Source organism: Pelophylax lessonae, assembly GCF_965119305.1.
Source record: "Pelophylax lessonae genome assembly, chromosome: 1".
NCBI classification, from domain to species: Eukaryota; Metazoa; Chordata; class Amphibia; order Anura; family Ranidae; genus Pelophylax; species Pelophylax lessonae.
The window spans coordinates 862,147,012-862,174,568 of record NC_138768.1 but is presented as its reverse complement, the minus strand read 5'-3'; the positions used below and the strand labels follow the sequence as shown (position 1 = coordinate 862,174,568).

The window sequence follows — 27,557 nt, the reverse complement described above, 5'->3', positions numbered from 1 at the left end:
ACAGTATCAATTGAATCAGGAAAATATAAAATGTGGGCACTAGATGGCACCGATGATCATAGTAAATAAGTATGTTTCTCCTCTGCTCATCAGCTCCCTCTAGTGGTGTTTTTTTTTCTGATTCACCTTCGACCCGGTGATAAAATGGCCTGGAAATTGCTTTAAAATATTGGCTTTACAAAGTAAAATGAATTTCATTTCTAGGTGCTGTGCTCCGCCAGGGACTGTATATACCAATCTATATGTATATGTATGTATATACCAATCTATATGTATATGTATGTATATACCAATCTATATGTATGTGTATATATTATTATTATTATTATTATTATTATTATTTCAGGTACTTATATAGCGCTGTCAATTTACGCAGCGCTTTACATATACATTACACATTCACATCAGTCCTTGCCCTCAAGGAGCTTACAATCTAAGGTCCCTAACTCACATACATATACATAGTAGGGCCAATTTTTTTTTTGTACAGGATCCAATTAACCTACCAGCATGTCTTTGGAGTTATATATATGTATGTATATACCAATCTATATGTATATGTATGTATATACCAATCTATATGTATATGTATATGTATGTATATACCAATCTATATGTATATGTATGTATATACCAATCTATATGTATATGTATGTATATACCAATCTATATGTATATGTATGTATATACCAATCTGTATATTTACCAAACACATAATCTGAGACTGCAAATATACCAATTAAAGCAACATTGGCAACTTCCAATGCAGCTGATGTTTGGGCTCAGTGTCTGGAGACGGTGTGTTGTGTTACCGAGCTCCTCCTTTGTTTGCCTGGATCCCATCCTCTCCTCCCACAACAAGTCCCTGACAACTCATCACACACAGATACAGAGGGACCAAAGACGGTGACACCAGGGAGGGGGACCCAGCAGCATGGCAGCCACCTTCCCCCCCAAGATCAGCCCCATGCTGATGACCCCAGACCCCCATTATATCCCCGGGTAAGTAACTCACACTGCCAGACACAACTTCTTCACCCCCTGCTCTGTCCTATCATACAATTTATCAATACCACAGATCTCTACTCTCTCTATTGTAACACAGAAACATTCTTAAGCCCCGTACACACGTACCGATGGTCGGCATACAAATGTTCCTCTTTTCTCCCCGGGATGTCGGTGTCTGCTGAAAAGTGCAAAGACAGCACAAGGACAGCACAAGAATTTTGTCTGCCGACTGCAGAAGTGATGTCATGTAATGGTTAACTTTCCCTGTGTTTTCTATTTTCTGAGCATGCCCAGTCTTGCAAATCTGCGGTCTGTCGGCCGAATTGTGTACTGACAGGCGAACAATCGTCCGTTCTGGTGTCGGCATACAAAAATTTTCATGTTTGCAAGAAAGACTTTTGTCCGCGGATTGTGCGCAGACAGCTGTCGGAGGCACCATACTAACACGCGTACAATCGGCAGATCCTTCGTCCACCGACGTTTGTATGCCGACGATCGGTACGTGTGTACGGGCCTTTAGTCTACATCGAAGCAAATGGAGTACTGAGATAGATAGATAGACAGACAGACAGACAGACAGACAGACAGACAGACAGACAGACAGACAGACAGATAGAATCCACTTTCCAGCAGCCTGAAGATTGTCTGTTTGTTGCCCGCATACTGTAACGATTGTGTGTTTGTTATCGCATACTGTAACAATTGCCTGTTTTTTTTTTTTTTTTTGCCCACATACTGCTCAACACTTGCTTGTTTGATGTCCGCATACTGTAACAATTGTTTGTTTTTTGCCCACATACTGTATCAATTGCCTATTTGTTGCCTACATACTGCAACAATTGTCTGTTTGTTGCCAACATACTATAACTGTTGGTTGTTTGTTGCCCACATACTGTAATGATTGCCTATTTGTTGCTCGCATACCGTAATGATTGACTGTTTGTTGCTCACATACTGCAACAATTGTCTGTTTATTGTCCATATATTGTAACGATTGCTTGTTTGTTGCCCACATACTGCAACGATAGTCTGTTTGTTGCACACATACTATAACTATTGCTTGTTTGTTGCCCACATACTGCAACAATTGTCTGTTTGTTGCCCAGATACTGCAACGATTGCTTGTTTGTTGCCCACATACTGCAACAAGTGTCTTTTTGTTGCCCAATGCCCACATACTGCAACAAGTGATTTTTTGTTGCCCAGATACTGCAACAATTGCTTGTTTGTTGCCCACATACTGTAATGATTGCCTATTTGTTGCTTGCATACTGCAACAATTGTCTGTTTGTTGCCCACATACTGTAATGATATACAATGTGGGCTATGTGGGACTTTAGGTGAGACACCAGCAGGTAATGCCCAGCGTCTCCATCCCTGTATCGGAAAAAACGAATTTAAAAGAGGTGCATGGAAGACAGCCAGCCCCCAGTCTGATGTACTCACCCTCCAGTCTGCCACCAACCAAGCAGACCTGTCTCATGATATAAATAAAGAACAGGGGTTTAGGTGACACGCATTTGCAAATGCATGTGTAAGCTGCAGCGTCACTACACGGCACCCTGTGTTACCTGCAGTCCTAACACTTTATAATTTGAGTGTCTCCACTCTGGGAGCACATGGTTGCTAATGGATGGATAGGAGGCAGGTGGGAGGGAGCAGCCCAAACCTCCCCCAACCCACCTCCATCCATGACTGGTCTGGTATCTCAAAACTCTAAAGTTGTTGCGATGGTACAAACTGAAAACGACCAGCTGAGAAGCATACACCTCCAATCCCTTGGCGGATGCAGTGTAAAACACAGATTGAGACTTTATATGAGGCAATTGGCCTGTAAAGGTCATGCTATTGGTCTCTATCCCTGTATATGAAAAAAACTGGGGTCAAAACAGACTGCATCCACCATATTGTAACGATTGCCTGTTTATTGTCCACATACTGCAACAATTGTCTGTTTGTTATCCACATACTGTAACGATTGCCTATTTGTTGATCGCATACTGTAAACGCAGGGCTTGACAAATTTGCTTGAAATCTAGGAGCCAGCCATAAAAGTTAGGAGCCAGTTTTTTTTTTTGCGCCTGCCGAATGGCCGGCTTCTGTTGGGCCGCCCTGCAATTCACACGGGCCGATTGGCGGCCAGTTTTTATTGAACCGGCTGATGTTGCCCGGCATTCGGCCCGTGTGTACTTGGCTTGATGGTGTGATGGGCAGCGGCTCACTAGGTAAGGACAGTGCAGCAAGGTGGGGGCGATAGGAGATCCATTGATCCAGTAACTCATGCCACCTTGGGCCCCTTTCACACGGGCACCTGTGCTAAGCAGGATCCGCTTGCTCAGTGGGGATTTCTCTGCTGATCCCCGCTGAGCAAGCAGATGACAGGTCCTGTCCACTCCGCTATGCAGAACAAACACTGACACTGTTCCACTCTCCTCTGTGGGGCAATCGGACGTAAATGGACTGTCTGCCCATTTCCATCCGATGCCATCTGGTTCAATCCGCCGGACGGATGGAAAACAGGACCACCATCTGTCTGTTTCGGATGGCGGCGGTTGTCAGCGGACATCCGCCACTCCATAGAGGAGACTGGAGGGTCTAAAAAAACTGACAGGCAGACCTGATCCGACAACCCATGTGAAAGGGACCTTCGGCTGTGTGGCATGACAGGGAGAGAATAAAAAATAATTTAAAAAATAATTAATTTTCATTAAATTAAATTAAATAATAATAATAAAAAACTGTTTCCATCTTTGTGGGGTTGTAAATGGAACTGAGGCCGTACCAAACAGCTGCCCCACACTCCCGGTCCACTCACCGGTAAGGACAGAATGCCGGAGCAAGCCCGCAACACCTTCAACCTCTTCTCTTTGTAAAGAGATGGGCGGGCAATGAGAGCAGGCAGGGGAAACCCTCAGCGCCACCAGTGACTGCTTGTTGCATCCCTGGCAACCACAAGAGGGCGCCAGTTCCCCAATGTAAGCTTCTCGCTCCAGCAGGCTGCAAAGCCGCGGCTTCAATTACAAACCGATGCGGCATCTTAGTCCACACCCCCCGAGCGGGGGAGCCGCATGAGGAGGGGACCCCTGCCGCAGTGTAGCCAAGGTGCCAGGCCACTACTTCTAGTTGCCAATGCCACCTGGGGCCTGGGGTTTGTCGAGCCCTGCTGTAACGATTGCCTGTTTATTGCCCACATACTACAACGATTGCTTGTTTATTGCTCACATACTGTAACAATTGCCTATTTGTTGCCTACATACTAAAACAATTGTCTGTTTGTTGCCCACATAGTGTAACGATAGCCCATGCCACTAGTTCTAGTAGCCAATGCGACCTGGCGACTGGGGTTTGTCGAGCCCTGCTGTAACGATTGCCTGTATATTGCCTATATACCGTGATAATTGCTTATTTGTAAAAAAATGCCGTAGAGATACACTATATTACCATATTATTGGGACGCCTGCCTTTACACGCACATGAAGTTTAATGGCATCCCAGTCTTAGTCCGTAGGGTTCAATATTGAGTTGGCCCAACCTTTGCAGCTATAACAGCTTCAACTCTTCTGGGAAGGCTGTCCACAAGGTTTAGGAGTGTGTCTATGGGAATGTTTGACCATTCTTCCAGAAGCGCATTTGTGAAGTCAGGCATTGATGTTGGACGAGAAGGCCTGTCTTGTAGTCTCTGCTCTAATTCATCCCAAAGGTGTTCTATCGGGTTGAGGTGCAGGCCAGGCAAGTTCCTCCTCCCCAAACTCGCTCATCCATGTCTTTATGGACCAGCATTGTTTGGCCCTGCCCCCAGTTTTGTGTGGCACCTTGAGCATGCTGCGATTATCCCCCTCTGTGCCTCCATTATAAGTGTGGGCATCTAAAGCCCGCTCCTACCTGCTTCCGGGACTCCGTGCAGCTGGCTACCCAGCATGCACGTCCCGATCTCGCGCCTGCACAGTAAGGATGCAGCACGGCGCACTGTGTCTTTTACAGGTTGACGATGGCTGAGGGGGAAAGTTTCCGTCCTGTTGCTATGGCAACCTGTCAGTCAAGACAGAACTTGGAAGGAAGTCAAGTGCGGTTCAAAGACTCCCAGGATAGATGATGCAGACATCCCAGGAGTCCTAGCAAATCTGATGACGAAACTGCCTAGGCGGCCCGGCCCGGAAGTGCAGACTGTATAAATAAAAAAAGATATTTAGAAAAAAAAAAAAATAGTTGTATATAACTATGTGCTCCCCTGGTCGCCCCCCCACTATGCTCCCTCCCCTTTCCTGCCGGCTGCTGCAGGGGATGTGTCACAATAGAGAACCAGGAAGGGGTCGGTAAATATGTAATTTACCAGCTCCTTCCTTTTCTGAATGGACAGAGTCATAGTCAGTAACATTGTAGAAAAAATAAAATAAAATGTAAAAAAAATAATACAATTAAAATACCAAAAAAATAAAAACTACTGAGACCAGTGGGTGAACTTCCAGGAACGCAAAGGTCACACTTGCGACCGGGCCCTGGCATTCCACCACCATGGAGAGGCCCCAAGATGGCAGGAAGGGGGCCCACTGCAGAACTTGTGAAAGGGTCCCGCTGCGGGACCGTAATGAAGGGCCCCGCAATGAGAGTAAAGGGCCCCAGGATCAGTGGGAAGAGCCCCAGGCTTGAAGGGAAGAGCCCTGACCAGGGGTCCGGGGGGCCCTTCATGGTTTCTTGTACCGGGGCCCTGAAGGTTCTAGTTAAGCCTCTGGTTTCATGAAATGAACTACTTTAGGGATCTTATATGACCGGTGCGATGCCACCGATGTTAGAAATGAACTACTGTGGGGATTTTACTTGACTGGTGTAACGCCACCCCTGTTAGAAATGAACTTCTATGGGAGTGGTAGATGACCGATATGACGCCACTGCTGTTAGGAATGAACTACTATGGGGATCTTATATGACCAGCGTTACACCTTGCTGTTAGAAATGAACTACTATGGGGATCTTATATGATTGATGCGATGCCACTGATGTTAGAAATCAACTACTATGGGGATGTTACTTCACTGGTGTGACACCACCCCTGTTAACAATGAACTACTATGGGAGTGGTAAATGACCGGTATGACGCCACTCCCTTAGAAATTACCTACTATGGGGATCTTAAATGATTAGTGCGATGCCACTGATGTTAGAAATTAACTGCTATGGGAATGTTATATGACCGCCATATGTGACACCATCACTATTAGCAATGAACTTCTATGGGAGTGGTAGATGACCAGTGTGACGCCACCCCTGTTAGAAATGAACTACTATGGGGATCTTATATAACCGGTGTGACACCATCACTGTTAGAAATGAATTACTATGGGGATGTTACATGACTGGTATGGTGCCACCGCTGTGGGAGTGGTAAATGATCGGTGTGACGTCACCTCTGTTAGGAATGAACTCCTATGGGGATGTTACATGATCGGTGTGACATCACCGCTGTTAGGAATGAACTCCTATGGTGATGTTACATGATCGGTGTGACGTCACCGCTGTTGCAAATCAACTACTATAGGAATGGTATGTAAGTGGTGTAACGCCACTGCTGTTAGAAATGAACTACTATGGAAATATTACATGAATACTGGAGTGGGAAATGAGTGGACAGAGCTGCCACCAAACTTACGGAAATTCAACTGGGCAATGGCTGCGGCACTGTTTGGGAAAAGAAGACCGGATTTGGTAAAGGACTGAACTGACACTGATAGCACTCAATGAGAATTTTTATCCAGAGTATGGCTTTAAAAAAAAACATATGCAGTACATCTCTGCAATCCATGCACACCCCATGTTTTATCCCATTAAAGACCCTGCAGGTGTAGAAGAATATCTGTTGACCTGCCGGAAATGCATTCAGCTTCGAATTCCTAATGTTTTGGCCTGACAACTCAGAAATAGCTAAACAATGGTGTCAGCCCTGGCAAGTTGTATTTTGTTAAGCTACTAAATCCCTCCCCCCTCTCCTTATTTCAAAAACAAGGGGAGGATTGTTCTGTAGACCAAGATAAGAACTGTGAGGGCTCCTTCAAATATAACAGCGGTAGTGTGAACAGGACACAGGACTGAATTTATGACACTGCTGTTGGTTTCCCGTCATTTTGGATGTGATGTCAGCAGCCCCAGCAGGCTAAGAACTGACCCTCTGTAGTATTCCCCTTCACTCCTCCACCAGCAACTCCCTTAAATGTTATTTAGGATGGTGAGAAGAGGGGCTAAGGAGCTGGGCCAGTACGGACAGCAACACTCTCTGAAGAGGGGAAGGCTATGTCATGCAAGGGAGTGGGATATGCTAGGGAAATGACTTTTCTTGGAGTTTTCACATTTTCCAGCAAGTTCAGAGACATGTTGCAAGTGAATAAAAAAAAGCGCACTTTTTTTGCACAATAAAAAAAAAATGTAGCTCAGCCACCTTTTTTTTCAATCATAAAAAACAATGCTCAGTGCACAGTGCTCCTTCCCATAAGCAAAATGGCCATGTCTATTTGGCGCATGTGTAGTGGCGTGTATTCTGGCTCCACCCTACACATTTCGTCCTAGGTGACGTCATCATAACCGCTCCCTCTCCACTGTCCATGTGAAGGAGCCTTAAGGCTCCATTCGCACTTCATCGAATCAATTTACTGGCGTTTTTTGTGCAGTTTTTTTTTTGTGCAGATTTTTTAATTTCAATAAATTTTTATTAGAGAGTAACAAAGACAAATAACAATGGAAGTGATACAATAGTGAAGGCTATTTTACAACAAATAATGGTTGAAAAATGGAGGTCAACTGTAGCAGGTGGATACCCAGCCCTCAATGCTATGAAAACATCTAGGGTTAAGTCATGAGAAAAGTAGACAAACCTACATGCTATAAGAGAACAAAAAGTGTGCAGATTTTTTAAAGCATTTTAGAAGCATATTACAAGCATCTTACAGCTTAAGGTGTTTTTGTTTAGCCAATAGAAAACACTAGGGGGAGGAGAGAGAGAAGAAATTAGGGGTGGAGAGCTGCTGTTTGAGAAGAAAACGAGTGACAAAAAAAACAAAAAACTAACCCTTAACCCTAAAACTAGCCCTTAACCCTAAAACTAGCTCTTAACCCTAGCCCTAAACCTTAACCAACCCCTAACTCTAACCCTTGACCCTAAAACTAACCCTAACCCTTAACTCTAGCCCTTAACCCTAGCCTTTAAGCCTAAACCCTAGCCCTTAATCCTATCCCTTAACCCTAGCCCTCAACCCTAAACCCTAAAACTAGCCTTTAACCGTAACCCTAACCCTTAACTCTTGCCCTTGACCCTAAAACTAACCTTAACCCCAGCCCCTAACCCTAGCCCTTAACCCTAACCCTAAAACTAGCCTTTAACCCTACAACTAGCTCTTACCCTAACCCTTACCCTAGCCCTTAACTCTACCCCTTAACCTTAGCCCTTGATCCTAACCCTAGCTTTTAACCCTAAAAGTATCCCTTATCCCTTAACCCTAGCCCTTAACCCTAACCCTTAACCCTAGGCCTTAACCCTAGCCCTCAACCCTAAAACTAGACCTTAACCCCAACCCTTAATCCTGAACCTAGCCCTTAACCCTAACCCTTAACTCTAAGCCTTAACCCTAGTCCAGTGATGGCGAACCTTGGCACCCCAGATGTTTTGGAACTACATTTCCCATGATGCTCATGTACTCTGCAGTGTAGTTGAGCATCATGGGAAATGTAGTTCCAAAACATCTGGGGTGCCAAGGTTCGCCATCACTGCCCTAGTCCGTAAACCTAAAACTAGCCCTCAGCCCTAACCCTTAACCCTAGCCCTTAACTCTAACTCTTAACCTTAGCCCGTAACCCTAACCCTAGCCTTATCTCTAACCCTTAACCTTAGCCCGTAACCCTAACCCTAGCCCTTAACCCTAAAAGTAGCCCTTAACTCATAGCCCTAACCCAAGCGTTTTTGCAATGGAGCAGCCTAAAACCAGCCTAAAAACGCAACTGAAACCCTTACCCCTAAAACTAGCCCTTAATCCTAACCCTTAACTCTAACACTTAACCCTAACCCTTAACCCTAGCCCTTAACCCTACAACTAGTCCTCAACCTTAGCCCTTAACCCTAGCCCTTAACACTAACCCTAGTCCTTAACCCTAAAACTAGCCCTTAACCCTAAATCTTAACCCTAACCCTAGCCTTAACTCTAACCCTTAACCTTAGCCCGTAACCCTAACCCTAGCCTTAACTCTAACCCTTAACCTTAGCCCGTAACCCTAGCCCTTAACCCTAAAAGTAGCCCTTAACTCATAGCCCTAACCCAAGCGTTTTTGCAATGGAGCAGCCTAAAACCAGCCTAAAAACGCAACTGAAACACAAAGGACCAGTGTGAAGAGTTCTGTAGAATTTAATGGGATGCATTTTTTGTGCTTTTTTCTCCAATTTTTCTTTAACTATAAAACTGATCAGTGTGAACGGAAATCTCCCAATCATAACATAACGAATGAATCTGAAAATGTATTTTGTAATGATTCGGAGATTCAGATGGATCCACCTCAATCCAACCCAAACAAAGTACATAAACAATCTCCCAAAATAACGAATTAGCACGTTAGGACAAATATAACCTTTGTTTTCGAGATACTGAATCTGTTCGGAACGACAAATATCCAAAACGAATTCTGATAACAAATCGATCGAACTTAACGAAAATGAGGAAACAATATGACAACGATCAAATCGGAAACAAAAGCATTTTTTTCTGTCGTGCGTATCTTTACGCTGTAGTACCCCCCCTGTGTGAACGAGGCCCCAGACTGTTGTCACGGAAACCGGTGTCCCCATTACAAGAGTTTCCCTTGTCTTCTGGTTCTGGATTTTTTCCATCACTTTCTATCCTGGTAAACATGTGAGTCCAGCAGGAGGAGGGGGAAGCACAGGGGGCAAAAATACTTGAGAAAAGTTTATCTCTTCCCTGCGACATCCAACACTAAAGAAATAAAAAAAATTAAAAAAAGCTAAAAAATAATAAATAGATAGTAATAAATAAATAAACATATAAATAAACAATTTTAGGGGCTTCTGAGGCAAAAACAGACTTTTTAAGCGTTCACATTATCTGCCTGAAATCCCAGCATTTCTTATGTGAACTTCTGACTGTTGGGGAAAAAAAAAAGTGCAAGAAAGTTCCCCAAGGATGGAAATGTGAGCTCTCCTACGGAGTCATTGCTCATTTTCTGCCCCCTCCCAGGGACAGGATCCAGTACAGGGCAGGAAAGGGTCAGCAATCGCTTGTTACAGAAAAGTATTAGCTGTGGATACAATGACAGGTGACACAATGGGCGGCTATGTGTCAGCGCTGAGTGCTGTCTACTGCCATGGCTGCAGGCCTCGTCTCCCTGTTGTGTACACGTCTCCATAGCAACCACTGTCACATATCAACAGGTCTGCTGTAATACAACTTATACATACATTTTGTTTTTCCTTTCTTTATAACACAGAAATAAAAATGTAACGTTGATATTATTTTATAGCAAGAGGTGTGCGGTCATGTATATATTTTTTTCTTTTTTATATTTTTAGGTAGATTTTTTTCATTTGTTGCAAATTAGATATTTACATCCTCTTCCTTATATTAAAAAAAAAAAAAAATATATATATATATATATATATATATATATAAACATATATACACACACATACAATGTATATATACACTGTGTGTCTTTTTTATATTTTAAGGTAGATTTTTTCATATGTTGCAAATTAGATATTTACCTCCTCTTCCTTATATTCAATATATATATAACATATATACACACACATACAATGTATATATTCACTGTGTGTCTTTTTTTATATTTTAAGGTAGATTTCTTCATTTGTTGCAAATTAGATATTTACCTCCTCCTCCTTATATTCAATATATATATATATATATATATATATATATATATATATATATATATATATATATAAACATATATACACACCCACACAATGTATATATACACTGTGTTTCTTTTTTATATTTTAAGGTAGATTTTTTCATTTGTTGCAAATTAGATATTTACCTCCTCTTCCTTATATTATTGTGCTATAATAACAACAATAATAGATTTTACCGAAGGTTGTACTTGTACTAAGGGCAAAATCTGACATACCTTAAATGAAAGGTGGATATGTGGAATTACATATAAAAAAAATATATAAAATAATAATAATAACATGCAATAATATTAATAATAATAAAAAACATATATAACAACAACACAAATATTAATATATATTTGTTTATTATTATTAATAATATTTTTTAATATTTTTTATATGTAATTCCACGGATCCACCTTTCATTCAAAGTATGGTGGATTTTGCCTTCGGTACAACCTGGGCAAAACCTAATATTTTTTAAAATTATTATTATTATGTTATTAATGTTATTACATATTAATACGTTTATTTTTGTTATATTTTTTATATGCAATTACACATATCCACCTTTCATTCAAGGTATGGCAGATTTTTCCCTCAGTACAAGCTGGGAAAAAACAATTATTGTATGACATTATTATTATTTTATTATTATTATTATTATTGATTTTTTTATTTTATTTTATATATGTAATTCCACATATCCACCTTTTAAGTATTGAGGATTTTTGCCTGGGCAAAACCAATTATTGCATTATGTTATTATTTTTTATTATTATTAATATTATTATTTTATATTGTATATATGTAATTCCACAAATCAATCTTTCATTCAAGCTATGACGGATTTTGCCCTTAGTACAAGCACAACCTGAGCAAAACCAAATATTGTATTATATTAATATTATTATTATTATTGTTGTTGTTATTGTTATTGTTATTATTCATATTTTATATATGTAATTCCACAAATCCTCCTATCATTCAAAGTATGGTGGGTTTTACCCTCAGTACAACCTGGGCAAAACCTACTATTGTATTAGATTATTATTTTTTAGTACTGTTATTATTATTTTATATTTTATATATGTCATTCCACATATCTACCATTTAGGTACGGTGGATTTTGCCCTCAGTACAAGTACAACCTGGGCAAAACCTACGGAAAGCTGACCGCAGATCTGCTGACCAGTCCGGACATCCATCGCTCGGGACATTTGGTGCTGCAGTCCTGTCCATTCCCTCCACCCCGTACCAGCAGCCACATAGAGGGTCCTGAGGACATCACCAAGAGGAGGAGACCCCGTCTAGGAGACAAGAAGCTCTCATGGAGTATGATCCCGGGATACACAGGTAAGGTGGCACCCTGGGGGCTCATTCAACCATCTCATTGTTATGCGTTACACTAAGGGTCAGTTCCCAGAAGTGCACTGCATTTAATGTGCCTTACTACACTTTTAACATGTGTTCCCTTAAAAGGGAAGTGGGGGAAGTACCCTCGCTCGGTGTACCCCGAGAACTGAGCGATTACATGACCGGCCAGGTCAGAACTGAGCAGAGAAAGGTGCTCTCTGCTCTGCCCCTCCAGCGCTCACTTGAGTTCCTGGCTGTATAGGGGGCTGGCTTAGGATCTCAGTGGGGCGCTGAGAGGCTAAGCCAGCTGTCAGTCAAACATCTGGGTGGATACCGACATTATTGCCAGGATCTCTGCACCGGCTCAGTGACGTGAACTGACAGCGGACTTTAGCCTGCTGTCAGCTGAATCTGGGTCACATGAGTGCAGAACTAAGAGCTCTCTTGGGACCTACAGTAAAGGTATGGCCAAAAAGAGCTTGGACCATGCTTCTCCTTTAGGCAGCCCATCCATTTTAAAGGGAACATAATTCCCTTAAAGGGTGTATAACATCCTGACAATGAATTTCTCTGCAACAAAACATATTGATCCTACCGAAAATCCTATAAGCTAATAGCTGCCTATGCTCTCTGGCTGTGCACAAGGAGTGGTTATGTAGATGGGGAGGGATTATTTAGAAGAGGGTGGGGGAGTTGCCGAGGAGTGGTTATGAAGATAAGGAGGGGTTTAGTATTAGGGGAGGAGATGAGGAGGTCTTAGGGAGACCAGGGGGGAGGGGTTACAGAGATAAGGAGTGGTTATGGACATGAGGGGGTAGGATAGTGAGGGGTTTAGGATTGGGGGGAGGAGATGAGGCTGTCTTATGGAGATGAGGGTGGGAGGGAGATGACAAGGGGTAATGGAAATAAGGGTGGGGAGAAGATGTGGAGGTGGGAGAGGGAGGGGTTTAGGATTGGGGGAGGAGATGAGTAGGACTTATAAAAATGTGGGTGGAGGATAAGTAGAGGTTATTGAGAAGAGGGCGGGGGGAGATGAAGAGTGGTTATGGAGTTGAGGAGGTGGGAAAGGGAGGGGTTTTGGATTGGGTAGAGGAGATCGAAAGGCATTATGGAAATGAAGAGGGGAGATGAGGAGGAGTTTGGGGGGGTGATGAGGAGAGGTTATGGAGATGAGAAGGTGGGATAGGGAGGTGTTTCGGATTGGGGGAGAAGATGGGGCGGTCTTATGGAGATGAGGGTGGGGGGGAGATGAGGGGGGTTATGAAAATGAGGGTGGGGTAGAGAAGAGGAGGTGTTATGGAGATGAGGGTGGGAGGGAGATGAGGAGGGGGTTATAAAAATGAGGATGTGGAGGAGATGAGGCAGTCTTATGGAGATGAGGGTGGGAGGGAAATGAGGAGGGGTTATGAAAATAAGGGTGGGGAGGAGTGAGGGGTAGTTATGGAGGTGAGGAGGTGGGATAGGAAGGGGTTTAGGATAGGGAGGGTGATTAGTAGGACTTATAAAAATAAGAATGTGGGATGAGGAGAGGCTATGGAAAAAAGGGTGAGCTACATAAAGGTTAGGGAGATGAGGTGGGGTAGGGAGGGATTTGGATTGGGTGGAGGAGATGAAAAGGGGTTATGGAGATGAAGAGGGGGGGGTGGGGAGGAGTTATATACATAAGGGTGGGGGATTAGGAGAGGTTATGGAGAAGAGGGTGGAGGGAGGGAGATGAGGAGTGGTTATGGAGATGAGGAGGTGGGATAGCTAGGGGTTTTGGATTGGGTAGAGGAGATACAAGGGGTAAGGGAGATAAAGAGGAGAGGGGGGTGGGGGGGAGTTGTGGAGAAGAGGGTGGGGGAGGTGATGAGGAGTGGCTATGGAGATAAGAAGGCGGGATAGGGAGGGGTTTAGGATTGGGAGATTGGGTAGAGGAGATACAAGGTCTTATGGAGATGAAGGGGGGGGGGTGATTATGGAAGTAAGGGTTGGGGAGGAGATGTGGAGTGGTTATGGAGATAAGGAGGGGTTTAGGATTGGAGGGTGGAGATAAGAAGGACTTATGAAAATAAGGATGGGAGATGAGGAGATGTTATGGAGAAGAGGGTGGAGGGAGATGATGAGTGGTTATAGAGTTGAGGAGGTGGATTAGGGAAGGGTTTAGGATTGGGGGGAGGATATGAGGAGGGTTTAAAAGAGCTTAGGGTGGGGGGGGGGTAATGGAGGGGTTTAGGATTGGGGGGAGGAGAGGATGAGGGCATATGGAGATGAAGAGGGAGGGATGAGGAGAAGTTATGAAGAAGAGGGTGGGGAAGGAGATGAGGTGTGATTATGGAGATGAGAAGGTGGAACAGGGAGGGGTTTAGGATTGGGGTGAGGAGATAAGGAAGGCTTAGGGAGATGAGGGTGTGGGATGGAGACGGGTTATGGAGAAGAGGGTGGGGAGGAGATGAGGAGTGGTTATGGAGATAAGGGTGTGGAATAGGGAGGGGTTTAGGATTGGGGGAGTAGATGAGGAGGTCTTATGGAGATGAAGGGGGGGTGGGTGGAAATAAGGGTTGGGGAGGAGATGTGGATTGCTTATGGAGATAAAGAGGTGGGATAAGGAGGGGTTTAGGATTGGAGGGTGGAGATAAGTAGGACTTATGAAAATGAGGATGGGAGATGAGGAGATGTTATGGAGAAGAGGGTGGAGGGAGATGATAAGTGGTTAGAGTTGAGGAGGTGGATTAGGGAGGGGTTTAGGATTGGGGGGAGGATATGAGGAGGGTTTTAAAGAGCTTAGGGTGGGGGGGTAATGAAGATGGGACGGTGGGATATGGAGGGGTTTAGGATTGGGGGGAGGCTATGAGGAGGGTTTACAGAGCTTAGGGTGGGGGGGGGGGGTAATGGGGATGAGAAGGTGGGATATAGACTAGAGGGGTTTAGGATTGGGGGGAGGAGATGAGGAGGGTTTATGGAGATGAAGAGGGAGGGATGAGGAGAAGTTATGGAGAAGAGGGTGGGTAAGGAGATGAGGCGTGATTATGGAGATGAGATGGTAGAATAGGGAGGGGTTTAGGATTGGGGGGAGTAGATAAGGAGGACTTATGGAGATGAGGGTGGGGTAATGGAAAGGTGTTATGGAGAGGAGGGTGGGGGGAAATGAGGAGTGGTTATGGAAATGAGGAGGTGGAATAGGGAGGAGTTAAAGATTGGGGGAGGAAATATGGAGCAGAGGGTGGGGAGAGGAGATGAGGAGGGGCTAAAGATGATGGGGAGGGGTTATGGAGACAAGGAAGGGAGGGGGAGGGAACACAGAACTAGGGATCTGGACCAGGATTTTAACTGGGGACCCCATTGTTCAAGGTAGGCATGCTAACTACTAAGCCACTCTACATGAAACTTTTTTTTTTGGTTCATATCTCTGCATTGCAATGCACTTTAAAGACTGAGGTCGCATCCCCCTTTTACTCAATCGCAGGGTGCTGCAGTCTGGATAGGTGTGGAGAGGCATGTTATCTAGTGGGCCCTGGGCGCTGAATAGGCAGGGGGGGCAATAAAGGGGGTACTAAAGTGTCCCCTAATACCTCTCTGTGTAACCAGCCTTGTTGTGTCCTCAGGTTTCATCCCCAGATCGCAGAAATTCTTCGCCAAGCCGTATGCTGAGACCACTCGGGACGCCCTGACCGACTTCCAGAAGGATCAGTACCAGCAGGAGAGCCAGAGGCAGGAGCAGGCACTGGCCACCAAGCTGCAGAGCGGCCAGCAACTGCCCCACACTGAGCAAGAGAAGCAGGTGACCCCCCCATATCTGCATACGGCTGACCTATAAATAGAGCATTAACTGTTTTATTCTATTAATAAGGTTCAGTGCAAATTCAATTAATGCCCCTTTTTATTCAGGAATGAAATGCTGCATTAGAATATTCCATATTTTGCCCATGCAGCCGACAAAACGGTGATCTCCAAACAAAACTGCAATAAATAAATGAGCGATGAATTCATTCATTACTCATCTATGTAGCAAGCGCTGTTATTATTTATTTATTTATTTAATCCTATATTCCCTTTGGGTGAAGAGCAGCTGCTTTTTGTCATTTCTTCTCATACCATCCAAGCGCTGGTTTTTAATACAATTTTAAAAACTGCAATGTTTGGAAATATAGCCAATCAGCAAGAGAGATCGGACAACACAGGCAAAGAAATCTTTGTTTTTTTTTTTTATATATAAATATATATATATATATATATATATATATATATATATATATATATATATATATATATATATATACAGTAAACCCCCCTCCATTGCGGGGGTTACGTTCCGGACCCAGCCGCGAAAAGTGAAAATCCGCGAAATAGAAAAACCCTATTAAAATGCATTGTAGGCATGTTTATTTTACTGTCACTGTACGTGTAGAAGCATTTTAAGGTCTTTAAACACACTTTTAAAACAATAGAAACTCATTTAAACACATAAAAGATACTGAGAGACTGAGCAAGAGCTATGGAAAACACAAAAATATTTCATTTTTAATGGTTTATATAGTAAAATAACATTACAAAAAAAAACGCAATATACCGGGACCGCAAAAACTGAACCGCGATGGAGCGGGGGTTTACTGTATAGTGTTTGTTTATAAACGTCACTAGCCTGTGAGGCTCTGGGGAGCGAGCGCGCGCCGCCGGAGGCGCGCTCCCGCTACCGCGCGGTCACGGACCCCCCCGCGCATGTGACCAGCGGACCCGATGTCCGCCGGTCACTCTGCGATCGTCGGTGCAGAGGGAGAAAGTAAGGCGGCTAGTGTAAACAAGCCGCCTGTCATTCTCCCCTGTGTAGAAACACTGATCATACGGTTCTACTATGTAGGACCGTTGATCACTGTTCCTACAGCTCAATCTACAGCCAATCACAGTTAGAATCACGCCCCTAGGGACACACACAGCCCCTCCCTCTCAAATAAAGTTAACCCCTTCACTACCAGTGTATTTTTACAGTAACAGTGCATATTATAGCACTGATTACTGCAGTAATGTCACTGGTAACCCCAAAAGTGTCAAAAATGTCAGTCAAGGGTCCGATCTGTCCGCCGCAATGTCGCAGTCCCGCAAAAAAAAAATCGCAGATCGCCGCCATTACGCGTTAAAAAAAAAAGCAACAAAAATGACAAAAATTTTTCCCTTTGTTAGTAAACGCGATAACTTTTGCGCAAACCAATCAAAATACGCTTTTTGCGATTTTTTTTTTTTACCAAACATATGTAACATAAAACAAATTGGCCGAAAATGTTAAAAAATTTAGATTTTACATTTTTTTGGGGGGGAATTTCATATAAAAAAATGTGAAAAATATTATTTTTGAAAAATTGACGCTCTTTTTTTGTTTATAGCGCATGATCAAAAAATCGCACAGGTGATCAAATACCACCAAAAGAAAGCTCTGTTTGTGGGAAAAAAAAGGACGTCAAATTTGTTTAGGTACAGCATCGTACAACCGTGCAATTGTCCGTTAAATTCACGCAGTGCCGAATCACAAAATACCCCCTGGTCAGGAAGGGGGTAAAATCTTCCGGGGCTTAAGTGGTTAATGGACAATTGCGCGCTCATGCCACGCTGTACCCAAATAAAATCGATCCTTTTTTCCCCACAAATAGAGCTTTATTTTGGTGGTATTTGATCATCTGTGCGATTTTTTTGATTTTTTGCGCTATAAACAAAAAAAGAGCGTCAATTCTGAAAAAAAAAAAACAATATTTTTTACTTTCTACTATATAACATTCCCAATAAAAAAAATCAAATATTTTCATAATTTTAGACCAATTTATATTTTGCTACATATTTTTGGTCAAAAAAAATCCCAATAAGCGTATTTTAATTGGTTTGTGCAAAAGTTATCGCATCTAGCGAAAATTCTGAAAAAAAAAACAATATTTTTCACATTCTGCTATATAACATCCCCCCCCCCCCAAAAAAAAATTTTAAATTTAAATTTTTCATCCTTTTAGGCAAATTTGTATTCAGCTACATATTTTTCGTAAAACAAAAATCCCAATAAGCGTGTTTTGATTGGTTTGCGCAAAAGTTATCGCGTCTACAAACTAGGGGAAAGATTTATGTAATTTTTATTTATTTGCTTATTTTATTTACTAGTAATGGCGGCGATCTGCAATTTTTTGCGGGACTGCGACATTGCAGCAGATAGATCGGACCCCTGATTGATATGTTTGACACTTTTTGGGGGTACCAGTGACATTACTACAGTAATCAGTGCTAAAAATATGCACTGTTACTGTAATAATGACACTGGCAGGGAAGGGGTTAACCCAGGGGTGATCAAAGGGTTAAGTGTGAGCTTAGGGGGTGTTTTCTATCTGTGGGGGGAGGGGCTTGTGAAATGAACATAGACACCTGTGATTCTATATAGAAGGATCACAGGAGCTCTGTGATCATTCCAGAGAGAACAACGGTCAGCTGTGTTTACAACAACTGACCGTTCCTCCCTCTCAGCGGGGAGCGATCGCCGGTGCCCAATCGCGGCCGGCGGTCCAGTGGATCAAGGGAAGGGAGTGCACCGCCGGAGGCGCGCACTCGCCCCCCCCCCCCCCAGCACCACTCCCTCCAACCGACGTACCCCTACGTCAATTCGCACAGCTGAACCAGCCTGCCGTAGTAAAACTGCAGAGGGCAGTCGGCAAGTGGTTAAGGGGGGAAACCTTCTGGTCCAGAAGTGGTTAAACATCACTTCCGTCCTCCGGCCCTAAAGGTCCATTTTTTTTTTTTATTGCTTTTAAGTGTAGATGTGAGGTGTGAGGTCTTTTTTGACCCCGGATCTCAAAATAAAGAGGACCTGTCCTGCTTATTTCTATTACAAGGAATGTATACATTCCTTGTAATAGGAATAAAAGGGATCCAACTTTTTTTTTTTTTTTTAAAGGGAAAGTGTAAAAATAATGAATAAAAAGTAAAATAAGTAGAAAAAAAAAAAAAAATGAAAGAGCCCAGTCCCTCGCACGCAGAAGCAAACGCATACGTAAGTCGCACCCACATATGTAAACGGTGTACAAACCACACATGTGAGGTATTGCCGCGATCGTTGGAGCGAGAGCAATAATTTGAGCCCCAGACCTCCTCTGTAGCTCTAAACTGGTAACCTGTAGACATTTTTAAAATGTCATCTATGGAGATTTTTAAGTACCAATGTTTCTCGCCATTGCTCGAGCGTGCGCAATTTTGAAGCATGACATGTTGGGTATCTATTTACTCGGCTTAACATTATCTTTACCATTATAGGAAAAAATTGGGCTAACTTTACTGTTTTCTTATTTTTTAATTCAAAAAAGTGTATTTTTTCCAAAAAAACGGTGTATGTAAGACCGCTGCGCAAATACAGTGTGACATAAAGTATTGCAATGATCTCCATTTTATTCTATAGGATCTCTGCTAAAATATATATATATATATATATATATATATATAAAATGTTTGGGGGTTCTAAGTAATTTTCTAGCAAAAAATACTGATTTGCTTAAATACTGATGTCCTTAACCTCAGAAATAAAAAAAATGAACAAAGTATATCCCTCTATAGTGTGTACTTGTCTCAGTCCAGAGCACTAAGTGTAAATTCTATCTGCTGTCTCCTTCCTCTGCTATCAGCATTAATCACTTCTCACAAGTTTTCCTGACACCAAGAGAAAAATGGTGGCAGGGGAGGGAGGTCCAGCTTATTGACAGCCTCATCTCCAATCAGCTCCCAGACCTCTCCTCATTGAGCTCTGCAGTGTGTAACTTCAGCTCTCTGCCCCCCTTTTTCCTGACAGCTCAGATAATCCTTAGCTTATTGAACAAATGTAGAGTAGAGAGTGCTGCAGATAAACATGTACAACTCATGTAGGATGATTTGTTTCATCTCTGTGTATCACCTGAGGCCATCACTTTACTGGGCATATGTAAGGGTTTACAACCACTTTAAAGGGGGCAGTTGGTTGCGGCCCATCCATCTATTTTGACCAAGCCACAACTGCAAGTGAAAACGAGGCCTAAGGGATGGATTGTAAACAAGATGACTGTTGCACCATGACAATAAAATGGGCATTCCTGAATAAACTACCATGCCAAGATCACTTATCATCATGGACACATGACAGCTCAGAGCTTCAAGGTAAGTCCATGTTGAGAAGCATCCCTCTACGAGGTGCTGAGATCTCAGGTCAGAGCAGGCAGTAGGTACATAGATATGGCCCAACAGGTATCACTGAGTGCGCATCCCGCTCTGATTGGGGTCTAAATGGGGGAACGTCTTCACTCAGAACCAACCATCCAATATACACTCACTAACCACTTTATTATTACACCTTGCTAGTACCGGGTTGGACCCCCTTTTGCCTTCAGAACTGCCTTCATTCTTCGTGGTATAGATTCAACAAGGTATTGGAAACGTTCCTCAGAGATTTTGCTCCATAGTGACATGATAACATCACACAGTTGCTACAGATTTGTTGGCTGCACCTCCATGATGCGAATCTCCCATTCCACCACATTCCAAAGGTGCTCTTTTGGATGAGATGTGGTGAGTGTGGAGGCCATTGGAGTACAGTGACCGGATCTGGTGAGTGTGGAGGCCATTGGAGTACATTGGAGTACAGTGACCAGATCTGGTGAGTGTGGAGGCCATTGGAGGACAGTGACCGGATCTGATGAGTGTGGAGGCCATTGGAGTACAGTGACCTCATTGTCATGGTCAGGAAAGCAGTGGTGAGATGATTGGAGCTTTGTGACATGGTGCATTATCCTGCTGGAAGGAGCCATCAGAAGATGGGGACACTGTAGTCCAGCCTTTCTCAACCAGGGTTCCTCCAGAGGTTGCCATGGGTTACTCGAGTAATGGGCCCTTCCTGCTTCTCAGATAAGTAACCACTGACCTCAATGATCTTTTTAGCTATCTGTAAGAAGGGATTATTCCCAATGACCACCAGTGTAAGGAGCATTCTTCCCAGTGATCATCATGCCAATGTACTATGAGTTGTAGTTAAAGTAATTTAGCAGGGGTTCCCCGATCCTGGAAAGTGGTTTCAAGTGTTCCTCCATGTTAAAAAGGTTGAGAGAGGCTGCTGTAGTCATAAAGGGATGGACATGGTCAGCAACGATTCTCAGGCAGGCCGTGGCATTTAAGCAATGCTCAATTGGTACTAAGGGGTACTAAGGGGCCCAAAGAGTGCCAAGAAAATGTCCCCCACACCATTACACCACCACCACCACCAGCTTGAACAGTTACACCCCCCCCCCACCCCACACCATTACACCACCACCCAGCAAATGAACAGGTGTACCTAATAAAGTGGCCGGTGAGTGTATATTATTTGTTACTGGTTCAGAAGGTAAATGGCCCAGTCCTCTGATGACGATGAATGGTGAAGATATTGTTGCATTTATTGTTTTTATCTCACAAATTTCTTTAACTTTTTAGCTCATAACAGCCAAGTACCGGACACCGCTCCCTCCGCTGTCCAAGGACGCAGAACCCTACGTCTCTCCTAGTGCTTACCAGGTCCAGGTGTCCCCCTACTACATGGAAGACGACAGTCCGCACAAGTACTTTATCTCAGGTGAGCCCGGAGGCTGAACCTTTCCTCTCTATAGCTGGAGATGAAGTCGCATAGCCAATTTGTTACTTAAAGCGGAGTTCCAGCCATTTACTCACCTGTCCAACGGTCCAGCGATGCGGCCGCCGGAAGCCTCGATCCTCTCCCTCGGCGCCGGCATCACTGCTGTGGGCACCCGGCTGTTACAGTTTGCGGCTTCACAGCCGGGTACCCACTGCGCATGCGCGAGTCGCGCTGCGCGCCGTGATTGGCCGGCAATCTTCTGGGACCTCTGACGTGTCCCAGAAGATTGCAGGGAGGGAGGGGGAGAGGAGAACTTCCGCTCAGGGCGCCGCGGCGCTCTGAGCGGAAGTGGGAGCGGGTACCTGTCAAAACTAGGTACCCGCTCCCCCCCAAAAAAAATGACATGCCAAATGTGGCATGTCGGGGGGTCAGGACTCCCTAAAGCGGAAGTTCCACTTTTGGGTGGAACTCCGCTTTAACCACTTAAACCCCAGCCCTATTTCGGACACTTTTTGTTTACAAGTATAAATCAGTATTTTTTCCTAGAAAACTACTTAGAACCCCCAAACATTATATATATTTTTTTAGCAAAGACTCTGGAGAATAAAATGTCGGTCATTGTAATATTTTTTATCACGTGGTATTTGCGCAGCGGTCTTTAAAGCGCCATTTTTTTGGAAAATTTTTGAAAAATCACATTTCACTAATTTTAAAAAATACTAAACAGTAAAGTTAGCCCATTTTTTTGTATATTGTGAAAGAACATGTCACGCCGAGTAAATAGATACCCAACATGTTACGGTTTAAAATTGCGCCCCCCCGTGGGATCGCGACAAACTACGGTCAATAGAGATCTCAATCTGCGACGCTTTAAATTTATTTAACGGTTACCAGTTTTGAGTTAGAGTGTATCTCTTTTTTTTAAACTATTGCTCACGCTCTGGCGATCGCGGCGATACCTCACATGTGTGGTTTGAACAGCGATTTCATTTGCGGCTTGACTTCCGTATACGTTTTTTTTTGTGCGCGAGCTAACGGTGACGGGGGCGGCTACTAAATTTTTATTTTTTTTTTTCCCATTTATTTTATTTATTTTTTTAACTTTATTAAAGTTTTAAAAAAAAAAAAAAATCTGATCACTTTTATTGCTGTCACAAGCAATGTAAACATCCCTTGTGACACCAATATGTAGTGACAGGTACACTTTATGGAGGGATCGAGGGTCTAAAAGACCCCAAACCCCTCCACTACACTTCCCTGTATGCAAAACGCCAAAAACGGCATTTTTGCATACAGCCGTTTTTCAAATTTGCCGCCTTTTGCAGCACAGTAACCCGGAAGTGACGTCATGGACACCGCCTCCGGGTTACGTTATCGGAGACCCGATCTAAGCCGTTTCCGGCATTCATCGGGACTCCATCCAGCCGGCGGACGTGCCGGCTGGGTGCTCGGGGCTCCCGGTGGAACGGGAGCCCCGGGCAAAGCCACGGAAGGCGGCGGGAGGGGGGGGGGACGTCCCCTCCCGCCCCCCCGGGTACCGATCGAGCGGCTCCCGAGCCGCATCGGTCGGTACCGACGGAAAGCCAACCGTCGGCTCTAAACCACGGTACCGGGATGGTGTCTCTAGCTAGAGGCATCATCCCGGTACACTACCGCAAAGTTTACCGACGTAGACCTACGTTAGTATGCGGTAAGTGGTTAAGGCCCCTTTCACATAGGCTTTCAGTTTTTCAGGCGGATCTGATCGGATCCTCCATGCAGCCCTATGGAGCAGCGGATGTCAGCGGAGACATGTCCACTGACATCCGATCTGATCCTGTCCATGAAATCCGGACAAATTGAAACCCTATTTTCCATCCGTCTTGAGGATCGGATCGGATGAAAATGGACAGACAGGCGGTCCGTTTTCATCCGATCTCCCATAAAGGAGAGCGGGGATTTGACAGCTCCGTCTCTGCAAAGTAAGCGGAAACGGAGCTGTCATCCGCCTGCTCAGCGGGGATCGGCGGATCGATCCCCTCTGAGCAAAAAGGAGTCCATCAGGTGCACCGCTCGTGTGAAAGAGGCCTATAACCTAGGCAAAAAAATTTGCACTCTTTGCAGGGGTAGACTTGAAATTTTCCCGGAGTTTAATTTTAAAGAGCCTCTGTCATTCCTTAACCACTTGCCGACCAGCGGCCGTACATTTACAGCGGCAGGTCGGCTCTGTCCCGCAAAGCGAGGTACCTGTACGTCACTTTGCGGGACCGCATGCACGCCCTGCCACAGGGGAAGCCAATTCTCAGGTCCTGGGACCGCGATTGCCCACAAATGCTCCCAGTGGAGACAGAACGTCGGTCTGCCGTTGTAAACACAGGAGACCGCTGTTCTGTCAGTTATGAACACAGGTATCCTGTGTTCCTCTTATTTAGGAACACGGGTCTCTGTGTTCAGGCAGCAAGTCCACCCCCCCCACAGTTAGAAAGCACTCCCTAAAGACATATTTAACCCTTTGATCACCCCTGGTGTTAACAGGGCTCACAGGGCTCTTGTGTTCCTCCTATTTAGAAACACAGGTCTCTGTGTTCATTCCATAAGCCCCCCCCCCCGCACAGTTAGAAAACACCCCCTAGGAGCACACCTAGCCCTTTAGTCGCCCCTGGTGTTAACCCCTTCCCTGCCAGAGTCATTATTACAGTAACAGTGCATATTTTTAGCACTGATTACTGTAGTAATGTCACTGGTCCCCCCCCCAAAAGTGTCAAAAATGCCAGTTAAGGGTCTGATCTGTCCGCCACAATGTTGCAGTCCCGCTAAAAATCGCAGATCGCCGTCATTACTAGTAAAAAAATAAATAAATAAAAAATGACATAAATCTTTCCTCTAGTTTGTAGACGCGATAACTTTTGCGCAAACCAATCAAAATACGCTTATTTTGATTTTCTGTGACCAAAAATATGTAGCAGAAAACAAATTGGCCTAAAATGATAAAAATATTTGATTTTTTTTTTTTATTGAGAATGTTTTATAGCAGAAAATAAAAAATATTGTTTTTTTTTTCAGAATTGACGCCCTTTTTTGTTTATAGCGCAAAAAATTAAAATCGCACAGGTGATCAAATACCACCAAAAGAAAGCTCTGTTTATGGGAAGAAAAGGACATCAAATTTTTTTGGGTACAGCGTGGCACGACCGCGCAATTGTCAGTTAAAGTAATGCAGTGCCGTATCGCAAAAAAATGGCCTTGTTTTTGGGGGGAAAACCTTCCGGGCCAGAAAGGGTTAAAATAATTGCATCCTGAAAAAAAAAAAGAGCTTTTATACTCCTCTGTCCAGCCGTCCATGTCTCCTACCTCCCTGACCCCTACATTCCAGCTCTGCAACTTCTGTTGGCTTTTAGGCCTCTTGACACTTTTTGGAGTGGTGCACTCCTGTCCCCTGCAGTGCACTGTAGCTCCTTCCTCCAACTCCAACTTCTACATCAATACAGGACCTGGGAGAGGTGAGTATGGGGCTGGGACAAGAGGGGGAAGAAGGAACAATGATCTTGGGCACAGCACCCTTATCCCTGCTACCGGGCCATGGCTTTCTGTCTGTATCTAGAAGCTACTGCTTACACACTGCACTCCAACATGTCCACTCTCGGCCATTTCCCCAACTGCCCACAGCCAACTTGAAAAATACACCATTCATGTGAAACTGCCCATTCACAATGCGCATTAATGCCAACTATAGGCATGTGGGGCGATGGAAGGGGATGTGCCAGAGCAGGCTAGGTGCTACAACCATCTACAACATGCATTAGGGAAAATAGGTGTGTAGGCTCTACATCCTTCCCACATAACAGCTCCCCTCAATGCTCAGACTTTGAGGATGCTGACACTTCCAACATACCAAAAATGTATGGTGGGCACTCAGGGTGAGGGGGGTAGTGTCACCGCTCAGCTCTCAGGATACTATAGCTGCCCTACTCTGAGCCAGGAAAATGATGCTACAATTGGCTGATAAGTGCTCACTTCACTTCAGCATAGTTACATAGTTAGTGAGGTCGAAAAAAGACATCCGTCCATCCTTTTCAACCTATGATGTGTGTGTGTGTTTGCTTTTAACCGTACATTGTATACCCCTGTATGTTGCACATTGTACACCCCTGTATGTTGTACATTGTATACCCCTGTATGTTGCACATTGTATACCCCTGTATGTTATACATTGTATACCCCTGTATGTTGTACATTGTATACCCCTGTATGTTGCTCATTGTATATCCCTGTATGTTGTACATTGTATACCCCTGTATGTTGTACATTGTATACCCCTGTATGTTGTACCTTGTATACCCCTGTATGTTGTGGTCTTTAAGGTGGCCATCTAACAGTTTTTTTAAACTACCGATGCTCCCTGCTGATACCACTGCTTGTGGAAGAGAATTCCAAAAATTAATATTGCTTTACTAGGGTAGTTCAGATCCCAGCTGTTTTACCATATTACCTGGGTCAGTACCCAACACCACCCCCCTTTACCTTTAAATGACAACACTAACTCAGCACTGGGATTAAATGGGCGGTTTGGCCTTTTATTAAACAAAACCATAAATAACAGAAAAACATAAAACAGTCAAACCAATCCAGATCAAAGAGTGGTTGCAGATCCTTGACGATACATCTCCCACAACTTTTTGTAGTCTGTGGTACCATTAAAGCGGAGTTCCAGCCTAACCGCACACTCACCTGTCCCACGGTCCAGCGATGCGCCGTCTTCTCCCTCTCCGCTCTGCGGCGCCGGCATCACTGATGTAGGCACCCAGCTGTGACAGTTTGCGGCTTCACAGCCGGGTATGCACTGCGCATGCACGAGTTGCACTATGCGTCGTGATTGGCGGGCAATCTTCTGGGACCTCTGTCATGTCCCAGAAGATTGCAGGGAGGGAGGGAGAGAGGAGAACTTCCGCTCAGGGCGCCGCAGCGCTCCAAGCGGAAGTGGGAGCGGGTACCTGTCAAAACTAGGTACCCGCTACCCCCCCCCCCCCCCCCCCAAAAAAAAAATGACATGTCAAATGTGGCATGTCAGGGGGTTAGGACTATTTAAAGTGGAAGTTCCACTTTTGGGTGGAACTCCGCTTTAAGTTAGGTTCTGTCCCCAGCCGCCAAAACACCACCTCGAGGACTATCCTAACTGACCACAGTCCCCTACCACCTTACACTTCCCGGTCAGTCTAGACTGAACCAGACCAACCATAGGACTCCATACCTGAGATGGATCCTACCATTTTATCATTCGACACCATGTTTTGGGCCCTCGTCAAGGACCCCAACCGCCAACATCCAACCGCCTTAGCAGAGCGACGGAAAACGGTATCACTAGGGTGGGCGGGAGGGACTTTTCTCCTATGATCTCCAGTCTGCAAGTGAAGCCCCTTCACTCCTCACCTCCAACTACTCTCTCTCCTGCTCCTCCCCATCTCTTTGTCTGCTCTGCCAATAAGGTAAGAGTCCCGACCTCTCATAGCCCAACAACTAATTTAACCCCCTACTGCCTGGTTTTCCTCCCACCCTGTCATGTATGCCCTATGCTTATCATTTCCTTCAAGCTCCAGGCATGTCTTTATTAGAAAGACATTTACAACGCTGTAAAAAAACAGCCTACGTGTTTCAGACGTTAGACATTAGCCATAACTAAAGACTAATGTCCGAAACGCGTATGATGTTTTTACAGCGTTGTACATGCCTTTTCAATAAAGG

General features: G+C 44.3%; 1 protein-coding gene across 1 annotated transcript in view; it reads left to right on the top strand.

Annotated features, from left to right (window-relative positions):
• The first annotated feature begins 869 nt into the window (after positions 1–869).
• Positions 870–27,557, top strand: part of CIMIP2B (ciliary microtubule inner protein 2B) — a 64,038-nt gene continuing 37,350 nt past the window's right edge. The window contains exons 1-4 of the mRNA XM_082243816.1: positions 870–1,002; positions 12,030–12,268; positions 15,853–16,028; positions 21,701–21,839. Coding sequence (XP_082099942.1) covers positions 935–1,002; positions 12,030–12,268; positions 15,853–16,028; positions 21,701–21,839 — 622 coding nt within the window. The 5' untranslated portion in view covers positions 870–934. The remainder of the gene's footprint in view (positions 1,003–12,029; positions 12,269–15,852; positions 16,029–21,700; positions 21,840–27,557) is intronic.